This window comes from Pan paniscus, chromosome 4 (assembly GCF_029289425.2).
Source record: "Pan paniscus chromosome 4, NHGRI_mPanPan1-v2.0_pri, whole genome shotgun sequence".
NCBI classification, from domain to species: Eukaryota; Metazoa; Chordata; class Mammalia; order Primates; family Hominidae; genus Pan; species Pan paniscus.
Window position 1 is genome coordinate 440,914 of NC_073253.2, and position 12,212 is coordinate 453,125.

General features: G+C 47.4%; 1 protein-coding gene across 2 annotated transcripts in view; it reads left to right on the forward strand.

Moving 5' to 3' along the window:
* Positions 1 to 12,212, forward strand: part of SDHA (succinate dehydrogenase complex flavoprotein subunit A) — a 42,018-nt gene that overhangs the window by 6,861 nt on the left and 22,945 nt on the right. For both annotated transcript variants that reach the window (XM_063604103.1, XM_063604104.1), the window contains exons 4-10: positions 351 to 494; positions 815 to 979; positions 3,099 to 3,247; positions 6,237 to 6,361; positions 8,843 to 9,011; positions 10,502 to 10,697; positions 11,788 to 11,959. In XM_063604103.1, coding sequence (XP_063460173.1) covers positions 351 to 494; positions 815 to 979; positions 3,099 to 3,247; positions 6,237 to 6,361; positions 8,843 to 9,011; positions 10,502 to 10,697; positions 11,788 to 11,959 — 1,120 coding nt within the window. The remainder of the gene's footprint in view (positions 1 to 350; positions 495 to 814; positions 980 to 3,098; positions 3,248 to 6,236; positions 6,362 to 8,842; positions 9,012 to 10,501; positions 10,698 to 11,787; positions 11,960 to 12,212) is intronic.

Below are 12,212 nucleotides of genomic sequence, written 5' to 3' on the forward strand. Positions count from 1 at the left end.
TCTGGAAAGATTTGTTGAGTACCTTTTCTGTGCCAGATAGGTTAGGTTATAAGCATATTACAGGTAGCCTTTCACTCACTGCTCCAGTCAGCCCTTCCTGGAGTTCCCTGTGTCTCCACCACGCAGATGAGGAGACTGAGGCTAAGGGATGGAATCACTGGACGAGTCGGGGAGGGGTTGTGATCTGGAATCTGTCGGGTCTCGCTGCTCCTCTGCTGAGGTCAGCCCTCACTGGGAGTCACTGTGTGAGTAGTTGGCTTTCTCTGAATCCCCCAGCGGGTGGATTTGGGCCTGGAAGACAAAGTTGGCGCTCTTGTTTGTGGCTTGTAAGGAGTGGTTGGTGTTTCCAGGGAGGAATCAATGCTGCTCTGGGGAACATGGAGGAGGACAACTGGAGGTGGCATTTCTACGACACCGTGAAGGGCTCCGACTGGCTGGGGGACCAGGATGCCATCCACTACATGACGGAGCAGGCCCCCGCCGCCGTGGTCGAGGTGAAGGGCGGGAGGCTCTGGGTGTTCTCGTGGTCTGTTTCTAGTACAAAAGAGTCCTGGAAAAAAATGTAAGCAACTGAGGCGGATGTGGCAGCCGAAAGAATGGTGATGAGCAAAGCTCACAAGAAGAGTCTTTTTCCGTTATGAAGTATGCATTATATGTAACAAGAAAACTTCTCTTTGATGAAGTGTTGACATTTTCGTAAAATAGGTTACTTTGGGTTTGCAGATTTGTGTTAAACTTGTTTAGTGTAGATTAGCTGTGAATATCTTGACTCCTTTAAGGTATTAAGGTTTTTGTTTGTTTTTATCTTTCACAGCTAGAAAATTATGGCATGCCGTTTAGCAGAACTGAAGATGGGAAGATTTATCAGCGTGCATTTGGTGGACAGAGCCTCAAGTTTGGAAAGGGCGGGCAGGCCCATCGGTGCTGCTGTGTGGCTGATCGGACTGGCCACTCGCTATTGCACACCTTATATGGAAGGGTAAGGCCGCCCCCGTCCACCTGAGACAGGACACGTAGTGCTGGGGCTTATGGTGACAGCGGGGAATGGGTTAGCGTGCCCAGTGAGTCAGCCAGAGATTACGTAAAAAGCAACAGAGAACAGCAGCGTGGGGCGCATGCAGCGACTGTGGATGTGACAGGACCAGACGTGTGCCTTGAGCTGTCCCTAAGGCAGTGTGTGACTTCTTGCATCTATGTCAGAAAGTTGAATCGATAATCTTATATACCAGGTTTTAACTTGGGATATGTGCCACTCAACATACAACAACAGAGCAAGCAGGCCAGGCACAGTGGCTCAGGTCTGTAATCCCAGCACTTTAGGAGGCCAAGGCAGGAGGATCACTTGAGACCAGAAGTTTGAGACCAGCCTGGACAACATAGCAAGACCCTGTCTCTACAAAAAGTTTAAAAATTAGCTGGGCATGGTGGTACATGCTTGTAATCCCAGTTACTCAGGAGGCTGAGGCTCCTGGATCACTTGAGACCAGGAGGTTGAGGCTACAGTGAGCCATGTTCGTACCACTGCACTCCAGCCTGGGCAACAGGAGACCCTGTCTCAAAAAAAGAAAAAGAACAGGCTGGGTGCGGTGGCTCACGCCTGTAATCCCAGCACTTTGTGAGGCCGAGGCGGGCAGATCACAAGGTCAGGAGTTTGAGGCCATCTTGCCTAACACTGTGAAACTCCGTCTCTACTAAAAATACAAAAAAATTAGCCAGGCATGGTGGCAGGCACCTGTAGTCCCAGCTGCTTGGGAGGCTGAGGCAGGAGAATGGCGTGAACCCAGGAGGCGGAACTTGCAGTGAGCCGAGATCGCACCCCTGCACTCCAGCCTGGGCAACAGAACGAGACTCCATCTCAAAAAAAGAACAAGTATTTTAAGTCTCTTTTACCACCTCTGAGTTCCTGAATGGATTGGTTTTGTTTGTTTTGTTTTGTTTTGTTTTTGAGACGGAGTCTCACTCTGTCACCCAGGCTGGAGTGCAGTAGCACGATCTCAGCTCACTGCTACTTCCACCTCCTGGATTCAAGTGATTCTCCTGCCTCAGCCTCCCGAGTAGCTGGGACTACAGGCGCACGCCACCATGCCTGGCTAATTTTTTGTATTTTAGTAGAGACAGGGTTTCCCATGTTGCCCAGGCTGGTCCCGAACTCCTGAGCTCAGGCAGTCCACCTGCCTTGGCCTCCCAAACTGCTGGGATTGCAGGCGTGAGCCACCACACCCGGCCATGGATTGTTTTAATATTAACTGTTAACACTGAACAAAGACTTGAGGTGACAATAGTTACTGGGTAATCAGGGTCAACTTTGGCATGGCCAAATAATATTCTGAACGGTATTGATTCAGAGTAATCAATATTCTGAACTTTGTTGTTTTCTGATGCATGGGGACGGATCATTAATTTGCAGGTTGTTAGAACACCAGTGACTTCTCTGTGGCTGAGTGCATTGACAAGTGTGTGGTGGGAGGAGACGGCGGCTCCGTCCAGAGCAGGAGCTGTCGTGGGGAGCTGGCCCAGGCTTACGAGAGCAACTTGCGCTGGCTGAGGGAACGGCAGGTCCAGGCGGGCAGCGCTGTCCGGCGCCTACCTTTCTGCGGTGCCGGAATCTGCTCGTCTGCAACCGTCCGCTTTGGTAGCTGCCAGCCACATGGGGCTGTTGCTAGTGTGGCTGGTGTAGCTAAAGAGATGAACGTTTTGATTTATTTTAATTAATTAAGTGGTTATGTGTTGCCAGTAGCTCCCATCTGGGCTGTGACCCCATGGTCTGCGGACCTCACTCTGGCACCAGACTCCGAGTGGAGCTGCATGCGGCCACCGGACAGTGTGGAGTGCCTCTTCGGGTTGTGTAGAAGTAGGAAATGTGTCACCAAAATAGGAGCTGTTGCTGCTGCGTTCTCTAGCGCACCTGCCTTGTCTGTACTGCTCGGCGTGGAATGCCTCTCGGGCTCTGACAGTGTCACTGACACTGTTGCTGATCTCCTTGGATTTCCCTGGTCCATTTGGATCAAGTTCTTTCACCCGTTCACATGAGCAGATACCACCTTAAAACCTTAAAGTTTGGCTTAACACTTCTTGCCCTTTTTTTTCCTTTCTTTTAGTCTCTGCGATATGATACCAGCTATTTTGTGGAGTATTTTGCCTTGGATCTCCTGATGGAGAACGGGGAGTGCCGTGGTGTCATCGCACTGTGCATAGAGGACGGGTCCATCCATCGCATAAGAGCAAAGAACACTGTTGTTGCCACAGGGTAGGAATCTCATTTCTACTTTATTTTGTTTATAAAAATGAATAAATTTCATTTAGAGTTTCTTTATTTTAATGAAAATAGAGGCATTGTAGAATAACGGTTTAGACACAGGCCTTGATATAACCGTGTGAGGGTGATGGCCTTTCCCAGCCGTGGTTCCTCACCTGTAAAGGGTGAGGACAGGAGCACCTGCCTCAGGGTGAGAAAGCATGGTCCTCAGTAGACGGTAGTGGCTGCCATCAGGTTCACAGCTTACCTCTCCCAATTTTAGATGAGGGAACTGTGGCCCAAAGAGTCACATGGGGTTTTCTGGCAAAATCTCTCTTGTTTTAGTGGGTACTGTATTGATACTGATTCCTCGGGTGGATAAGTCCTTCTTCTCCACATAATGAAAATAAGTAACTTTAATTTTATACACTGTCAGTTACTTTAACCATTTTAAAAGTTAAAAAGTGTCAGTACAGCCAAACAAAAAATCAGCAAAACTACAGGTTGGGAAAAAATATTTTCCAAACCATATGTGTAATAATATCTTACTATCTAAAATAGCAAAAAAAAAAAACCCTACTAAAAACAACCTACTAAACCCTACTAAAAAACAACCCTACTAAAAATGGGCAAAGGACTTGAATAGATATTTTTCTAGAGAAGACATACAAATGGCCAATTGATGTATGAAAAAATGCTCAACGTCACTAAGCACCAGAGAAATGCAAATTAAAACCCCAATGAGATATCATCTCATCTCGCTCCAGTTAGAATGACTGTTACCAAGAGGACAAAAGAGACCAAGTGTTGGTGAGGATGTGGAGAAAAGGGAACCCTGTGTGCTGTTGGTGGGAATGTAAATTAGTACAACTATTACGGAAAACTCTGGAGGTTCCTCCAAATTCATAGGACTACCATGTGCTCCAGCAACCCCATTTCTGGGTGTATATCCAAAGGGCATGAAATCAGAAGCTCAAAGAGACACCTGGACCCTATGTTCATTGCAGCATTATTCACAATACCCGAGATATGGAAACAACCTAAATATGTGTTGGTGTTTAATGACAATGTGGTGTGTATACACAACTGAATATTATTCGGCTATGAAAACGAAGGAAATCCTGTCATGTGTGACAACGTGGATGAACCCAAAGTCATTATGTTAAGTGAAACGAGCCAGGCACAGAAAGACAGATACTGCATGTCACTCATGTGGAATCTAAAACAGTCACAACTCACAGAAACAGAGTAGGACAGTGGTTGCCAGGGGCTGGGGGAATGCAGACTGTGGCGATGCTGATTAAAGGTGTAACTTCCCGTTACAAGGTGAAGTTCTGAAGGTCTAATATACAACATGGTGGCTATAGTTAACATTATACAGCATGGTGGCCAGAGTTAACATTATACAGCATGGTGGCCAGAGTTAACATTATACAGCATGGTGGCCAGAGTTAACATTATACAGCATGGTGGCTAGAGTTAATATTATACAGCATGGTGGCTAGAGTTAACATTATACAGCATGGTGGCTAGAGTTAATATTATACAGCATGGTGGCTAGAGTTAACATTATACAACACGGTGGCTAGAGTTAATATACAGCATGGTGGCTATCGTTAATATTATACAGCATGGTGGCTAGAGTTAACATTATACAGCATGGTGGCCAGAGTTAACATTATACAGCATGGTGGCCAGAGTTAACATTATACAGCATGGTGGCCAGAGTTAACATTATACAGCACGGTGGCTAGAGTTAATATACAGCATGGTGGCTATCGTTAATATTATACAGCATGGTGGCTAGAGTTAACGTTATACAGCATGGTGGCCAGAGTTAACATTATACAGCATGGTGGCCAGAGTTAACATTATACAGCACGGTGGCTAGAGTTAATATACAGCATGGTGGCTATCGTTAATATTATACAGCATGGTGGCTAGAGTTAACGTTATACAGCGTGGTGGCTAGAGTTAACATTATACAGCATGGTGGCCAGAGTTAACATTATACAGCACGGTGGCTAGAGTTAATATACAGCATGGTGGCTATCGTTAATATTATACAGCATGGTGGCTAGAGTTAACGTTATACAGCATGGTGGCTAGAGTTAACATTATACAGCATGGTGGCTAGAGTTAATATTATACAGCATGGTGGCTATTGTTAATATTATAACTTGAAATTTGCGAAGATAGTAGAGTTAGGCGTCTATATCTCCAAAAAAACGATAATTGTATGAGGTGATAGATGTGTATTAACTTGATTGTGTCATCATTTCACAAAATAAATCATCACGCTGTACACCATAAATATATACAGTTTTTTTTTTAATTCATCAATCATACCTCAGTAAATCTGGGGGAGAAAAAATCCATAAAAATTTTAAAATTTTCATTATAAAAGTAATATATGCTTACTGGGGAAACCTTTTGAACAGCACAAAGCTAAAATACAAATAGGGCCAGGTGCGCAGTGGCTCATGCCTGTAATCCCAGCACTTTGGGAGGCCAAAGTGGGAGGATCACTTGAGGTCAGGAGTTCGAGACCAGCCTGGCCAACATGGTGAAACCCCATCTCTACTAAAAATACAAAAATTAACTGGGCGTGGTGGTGCACACTGTAATCCCAGCTACTCGGGAGGCTGAGGCGGAAGAATCACTTGAACCTGGGAGCTGGAGGTTGCTGTGAGCCGAGATCGCACCACTGTACTCCAGCCTGGGCAACAGAGTTAGATCCTATCTCTAAATAAATAAATAAAATAAAATACAAATGGAAGTCCTTTCTCTGATCCCAGGCTTCTATCCTACCTGTGCAGGGTAGCAGCACCACTGGCGTGGCCCCTAGTGATATGTGTGGAGTGTGTGTGAGTAGGGGGTTGTGTGTGCACAGCACTGAGAAGACGGTGCTGGGGGCTGCCGTGTCCATTCTGTGATCTCACCAGATAGGAGGTCCAGATGTGGGCCGCTGTGTGCAGTCACTGCTCTCTGTTGTTTCCAGAGGCTACGGGCGCACCTACTTCAGCTGCACGTCTGCCCACACCAGCACTGGCGACGGCACGGCCATGATCACCAGGGCAGGCCTTCCTTGCCAGGACCTCGAGTTTGTTCAGTTCCACCCCACAGGTAGGGCAGGACGCCTTGCCCGGCAGGCGTTTGGCTCGTGTGTGTCTTGTAAGCATGTGATGCCTACTCATTGCTCTTCCATAGTTTTATGTAATAACATGGTTTTGAAGATCAGCTTCCTCAGCTCTCAGGTCCTAACTTCAATGTCATTTACTTAAGGAGACTTTTCCCACACTCCCCTTTCCCTAAGGCAGTTGGGCCACCGTCTCATGTATTTCTCAAGAGCGCTAAACCCTGCCTTGGTGATACTTAAGCCAGCAGTAAAGCAGGGATTGAGGCCGAGCACAGTGGCTCACTCCTGTAGTCCCAGCACTTTAGGAGGCCAAGGCAGGCGGATCACCTGAGGTCAGGAGTTCGAGACCAGCCTGACCAATATGGTGACACCTCGTCTCTACTAAAAATACAAAAATCAGCTGGGCGTGATGGCGTGTACCTGTAATCCCAGGTACTTGGGAGGCTGAGGTGGGAGGAATGCTTGAACCTGGGAGGCAGAGGTTGCAGTGAGCCGAGATCGCGCCACTGCACTCCAGCCTGGGCAACAGAGTAAGACTCCGTCTCAAAAAAAAAAAAAAAAAAGTAAAGCAGGGATTGTTCAGTGTCCCTCTTCGCAACGAGGTCGTCAGCTCCTCGGGCAGGCAGGTCTTCTCATTAGCTGTGGTGCTCCATGCCCAGCACATGGTAGGGTCTCCACCAGGGTTTACTGAGTGAACATTCTGAGAGCTGGGAGAATGCCGTGGAACCGAGAAGCAGCACAGGCAGACTTCAGCTTTGTAGGAGAACACGGAGCTTCCGTGACAATGGGATGTAAAGTTAGGACGCAGCCGTGACAGAACCCCATGTGACGTTGGGCGCTGGGCTCAGCCCACGTGACCACTGAGGGAGCTTGTCGTGGGGAAGATGAGCTCGTCTTGGGGACGTCTGACGGTTGAGGTTACGAATGTGCAATTCGGAGACATCAACTGAGAAATGACAGTTGAAGTCTTGAGTTTGGAGGAGGCTCTTCAAAATGAGTCAGAGACAGACACACACACATCTGCCTCTTGTTTGAGGTGACTCGTCCTGGACTTTTCTGGGTTGCTTTTCTGACCTGTGTACGATGGAGACCCCTGAAGTGGTGCCAAAGAACCAGACCTGTGTCTTCTCTTTCTCTGTCAGTGTCAGCTTTCTGATCCCTGGAAGGGATGAAAATAAGAAATGAATTTGTTGTAGGTTTTTTTTTTTTATTTGTTTAGAGATGGGGTCTTGCTCTGTTGCCCAGGCTGGAGTGCAGTGGAGCAATCTTGACTCACTGCAGCCTTTGTCTCCCAGGCTCAAACGATCCTTCCACCTCAGCCTCCCAAACAGCTGGGACTACAGGCATGTGTTACCATGCCCAGCTAATTTTCGAGGGTTTTTTCCGTTTTTGGTAGAGACGGGATGTCACCGTTTTGCCCAGGCTGGTCTCAAACTCCAGGGCTTAGGCCATCCTCCTGCCTCGGCCCCTCAGGGTCCTGGGATTATAGCCATGAGCCACTGCACCCGGCCTGTTGTATTTTTTATTACTGTTTTTAATGAATAAAATGTCACTGAGCCCCTGAATTCCCTCTGTAATTTGCTTAGAGCTCCACTTCTCATGCTTTGTCTTCAGTATGTGAGAAGTAACCACAGAAAAAAGAGCATTGAAACTTAGAAAATCAAAAGACAGGCAAGAATCACATTCTTTTTTTAAAAGCAAGATTGCCCTTTTTGTAGACTAATAAAAATTGTAGCTTTCGAAATACATTTAGTTTAGGGTTTTTGATCTCCTTTGTTAAAATTCGAGAGCTTGGCATGCCCTGTTTCTCATCGCGCTGAGGAGTCACAGAGCCGCTGTTTGGAGCACAGACCACCGGACTACCCAGGTTTGGGTTTGAGCTCTGTCCTCAGCTGCATGACTGGATGTTACCAAGTGTTAATTTGCTTGTCACTGAGAAAGGGGGTCGTACTACCCAGAGTTGTTGTAAGACTTAAATGAGTTTAATATGTGGAAAGCAGCTAGAACTGCCCATAGCAAGTGCAGTGTAAAGATTAACTAAAATAATCATTATTACTGTCCTTGCCACTGTTTGGATAATTTAGATATGAATTCTTCAAGCTAGTATTCTTAACTAGTCACCACAGTATCATAGTGCAAAAGAATGTTCAAAAATTAAAACAAAATTTGAGGCATCCAATGTACGCTGGGCTGTAATCAGAATATTGGCCAGAGGTCTGTGGGCCGGCCTTTCTCCTCGCTGGGGACGCCGCTCTGCCCCAGCCTCTGCTGCAGCTGTCAGCCTTGTCAGTGCTTTTTGTTATCCAGACTTTCTACTGTATCTTAACTGTCTTGCTGTGCAGTTTTGCATATAATGCCTTCTGCTTATCTTTTTCCTCTTTCCCCCAAAAAATATCTTGAAAAAAATAATGCATTTGAAATAGAGATCTAGCAATTGTTAGGTAGTAAATATGTGTGGTTTTTGGCAGGCATATATGGTGCTGGTTGTCTCATTACGGAAGGATGTCGTGGAGAGGGAGGCATTCTCATTAACAGTCAAGGCGAAAGGTTTATGGAGCGATACGCCCCTGTCGCGAAGGACCTGGCGTCTAGAGATGTGGTGTCTCGGTCGATGACTCTGGAGATTCGAGAAGGAAGGTGCGTGTGATTTACCACCAGCACTGTCTGAGCGGGCACACGGGCCGGGATTGCTTCTGTGAGTTTCAGCACCGCTCGCCCTCACCTTCGTGTGCAGGTGCATGTGCACAGCCACCTCTCTCAGCTGCCGGCAGGCGTCTGTTAGTCTGTGATATTTTTCTAAAGACCTACATTTTGAAAATTTTAGCCAGTTTCTTTCTCAAATCTGTGAAACAGAGTTTCTCTTAGTGTGTGTGAGTATGTGATGGAGTATGGGAGAGAGAGACACACACCCAACCTGAAGTCAGCATGTGAGCCTTGGGTGTTGTGTCTGATACCCACAGATGTTTTTTGGCAGCTTTCAAAGTGTGTGGGTTATTTGGCTTTCAGTAAAACAATTTGCAGCTCTTTCATTGCCTGACCGTATTCTTTAATGTAATGACACTTGCTAAATATCTGTTGGTATGGCCTTTAGAGGTTTTACATTTTTAAATTTAAAAAAACAGAGAAGTCAGGTGGGGCGCAGTGGCTCACGCCTGTAATCCCAGCACTTTGGGAGGCTGAAGCGGGTGGATCAGGAGGTCAGGAGATCGAGACCATCCTGGCTAACACGGTGAAACCCCGTCTCTACTAAAAATACAAAAAATTAGCCGGGCATGGGGGCAGGTGCCTGTAGTCCCAGCTACTCGGGAGGCTGAGGCAGGAGAATGGCGTGAACCTGGGAGGCGGAGCTTGCAGTGAGCTGAGATCACACCACTGCACTCCAGCCTGGGCGACAGAGCAACACTCTGTCTCAAAAAAAAAAAACAAAACAGAGAAGTCAAATGGTTTTTTGGAATATGGTGGCCCTCCGTACCCATCGGTTCCACATGTGTGGTTTCAGCCAACTATGTATTGAAAATAAAATTGCATCCTTACAAATATGCAGACTTTTTTTCCTTGTCATTGTTCCCTTAACAATACAGTGTAACAGCTATTTACGTAGCATTTACATTGTATTAGGTACTATGAGTCATCCTGGAGTTGCCGTAAAACTTAAACGTAAAACTTGAAATGAGGATGATTTAAAGTATAGAGGAGGATGTGCATAGGTTATATGCAAATACTCTCCCATTTTATATTAGGGACTTGAGCATCCACGGATTTTGGTATCCGTGGGGGTCCTGGACCCAACCTGCCACGGATACGCAGGGACGACTGTATTTGGCATAGAGGCCTTTCTAATGCACTTACCAAGGACAGCTGCAGCAGGCTGTGATCCCTGAGACGAGCGTGAGTTTAGTGAGGGCAGAGTTTTTGTTCTGGTTCTCAGCTGTGTCCCAGCACCTGGGATTGTCCCTGGCACACAGTAGATGCTTAGAAAAGATTTGATGAGAGGGTGACCATACATGAGGGGAGATTTTCCTCAGTATCAAAACATGTTGAAACTCACACACTTCCAAGATGACGTATTCTCAGGTCTCCTGCCGTTGCCGTTCTCTGCCGTATGTGATGGTGTTCTGTCTTACCAGAGGCTGTGGCCCTGAGAAAGATCACGTCTACCTGCAGCTGCACCACCTACCTCCAGAGCAGCTGGCCACGCGCCTGCCTGGCATTTCAGAGACAGCCATGATCTTCGCTGGCGTGGACGTCACGAAGGAGCCGATCCCTGTCCTCCCCACCGTGCATTATAACATGGGCGGCATTCCCACCAACTACAAGGGGCAGGTGATGGTGCTGGCTCCTCCCCCACAGCTGGAAAGAAGGCTGGGATGACGGGGCCCACCTCGCAGTTGTCTCTTTAGATCTTACAGGAAAAGACAGATGTTTCCTTCAAGAAAGTACTGTATTGTTTTCTAGATTGCACTTTAAATTTCTATTACCGGAGGATGGAGGGGGCTTAATAATTTATTCCTCCTCAGTAAATTGTCAGAGATACATCATTTGCAGCTTTTTCCATTTTGTAATTACTTTCCTATATGATCTTGTGTTATTTCTAATGATCTTACACATCGAGGGATCTTTATAATTCATTCCTTTGAGTGGTTTGTGGTTCACACAGAGCTTGTCAGTCACTTAGGCTCCTTGTTGGGCGAGGTGGGTGGAAGCTGTTGCTCTCCCTGCGTAGACGAAGAGGTGAACGGGGTAGAACAGTCTGGAACATCAGTCTCCCCTGCTGATGTTTCTCCACCTGCCGTGCTCCTGGGTCTGAGCCGGAGCACAGGTGGTGAGGGCCCCGGGAACATGGGACACGGGGGACAGTCGCAGATGCTGACATTGGAGGTCCTCTGACCTGCTTGTAACAGCAGGTGCTCAGGGGCAGAGGGGAAACTGGGGGATACCTTCGGAAGCTTCCCTCTGAAGAAGAGTAGCTATGGTCCTTACTTCCCTCTTAGATACGGTCTTTACTTCCCTCTCTTTTTTTTTCTTGGAGATGCAGTCTCACTCTGTTGCTTCGGCTGGAGAGCAGTGGTGCGATCTCGGCTCACTGCAACCTCTGCCTCCCAGGTTCAAGTGATTTTTCCGCCTCAGCCTCCCTAGTAGTTGGGATTACAGGCACCCGCCATTATGCCCTGCTAATTTTTGTATTTTTAGTAGAGATGGGGTTTCACCATGTTAGCCAGACAGGTCTTGAACCCCTGACCTCAGGTGATCACCCGCCTCAGCCTCCCAAAGTGCTGAGATTACAGGCGTGAGCCACCACGCCGGGCCTACTTCCCTCTCTCTCTGACCTGCAGCACAGACACCCTGTTGGGGAAGGTGGGCTGGTGGAGGCATGGGCACCTTGACATTTCACCTGAAATCTTCCTTTCCACAGGTCCTGAGGCACGTGAATGGCCAGGATCAGATTGTGCCTGGCCTGTACGCCTGTGGGGAGGCCGCCTGTGCCTCGGTACATGGTGCCAACCGCCTTGGGGCAAACTCGCTCTTGGACCTGGTTGTCTTTGGTCGGGCATGTGCCCTGAGCATCGAAGAGTCATGCAGGCCTGGTAAGTGTTTTCTTCAGGAGCCAGACTATTTGAGAAGGCGCAGGAAGTTAGAAAGTCTTTTTTCTTTTTTTTGAGAAAGGGTCAGCCCAGGCTGGAGTGCAGTGGCACAGTCATAGCAGCCTCAACCTCCCGGGCTCAAGCGGTCTTCAACACCTCAACCTTCAGAGTCCCAAGTAGCTGGGACTACAGATGTGCACCACCACACCCGGCTAATTTAACAAAAATTTATTTTGTAGAGACAGGGTCTCACAAT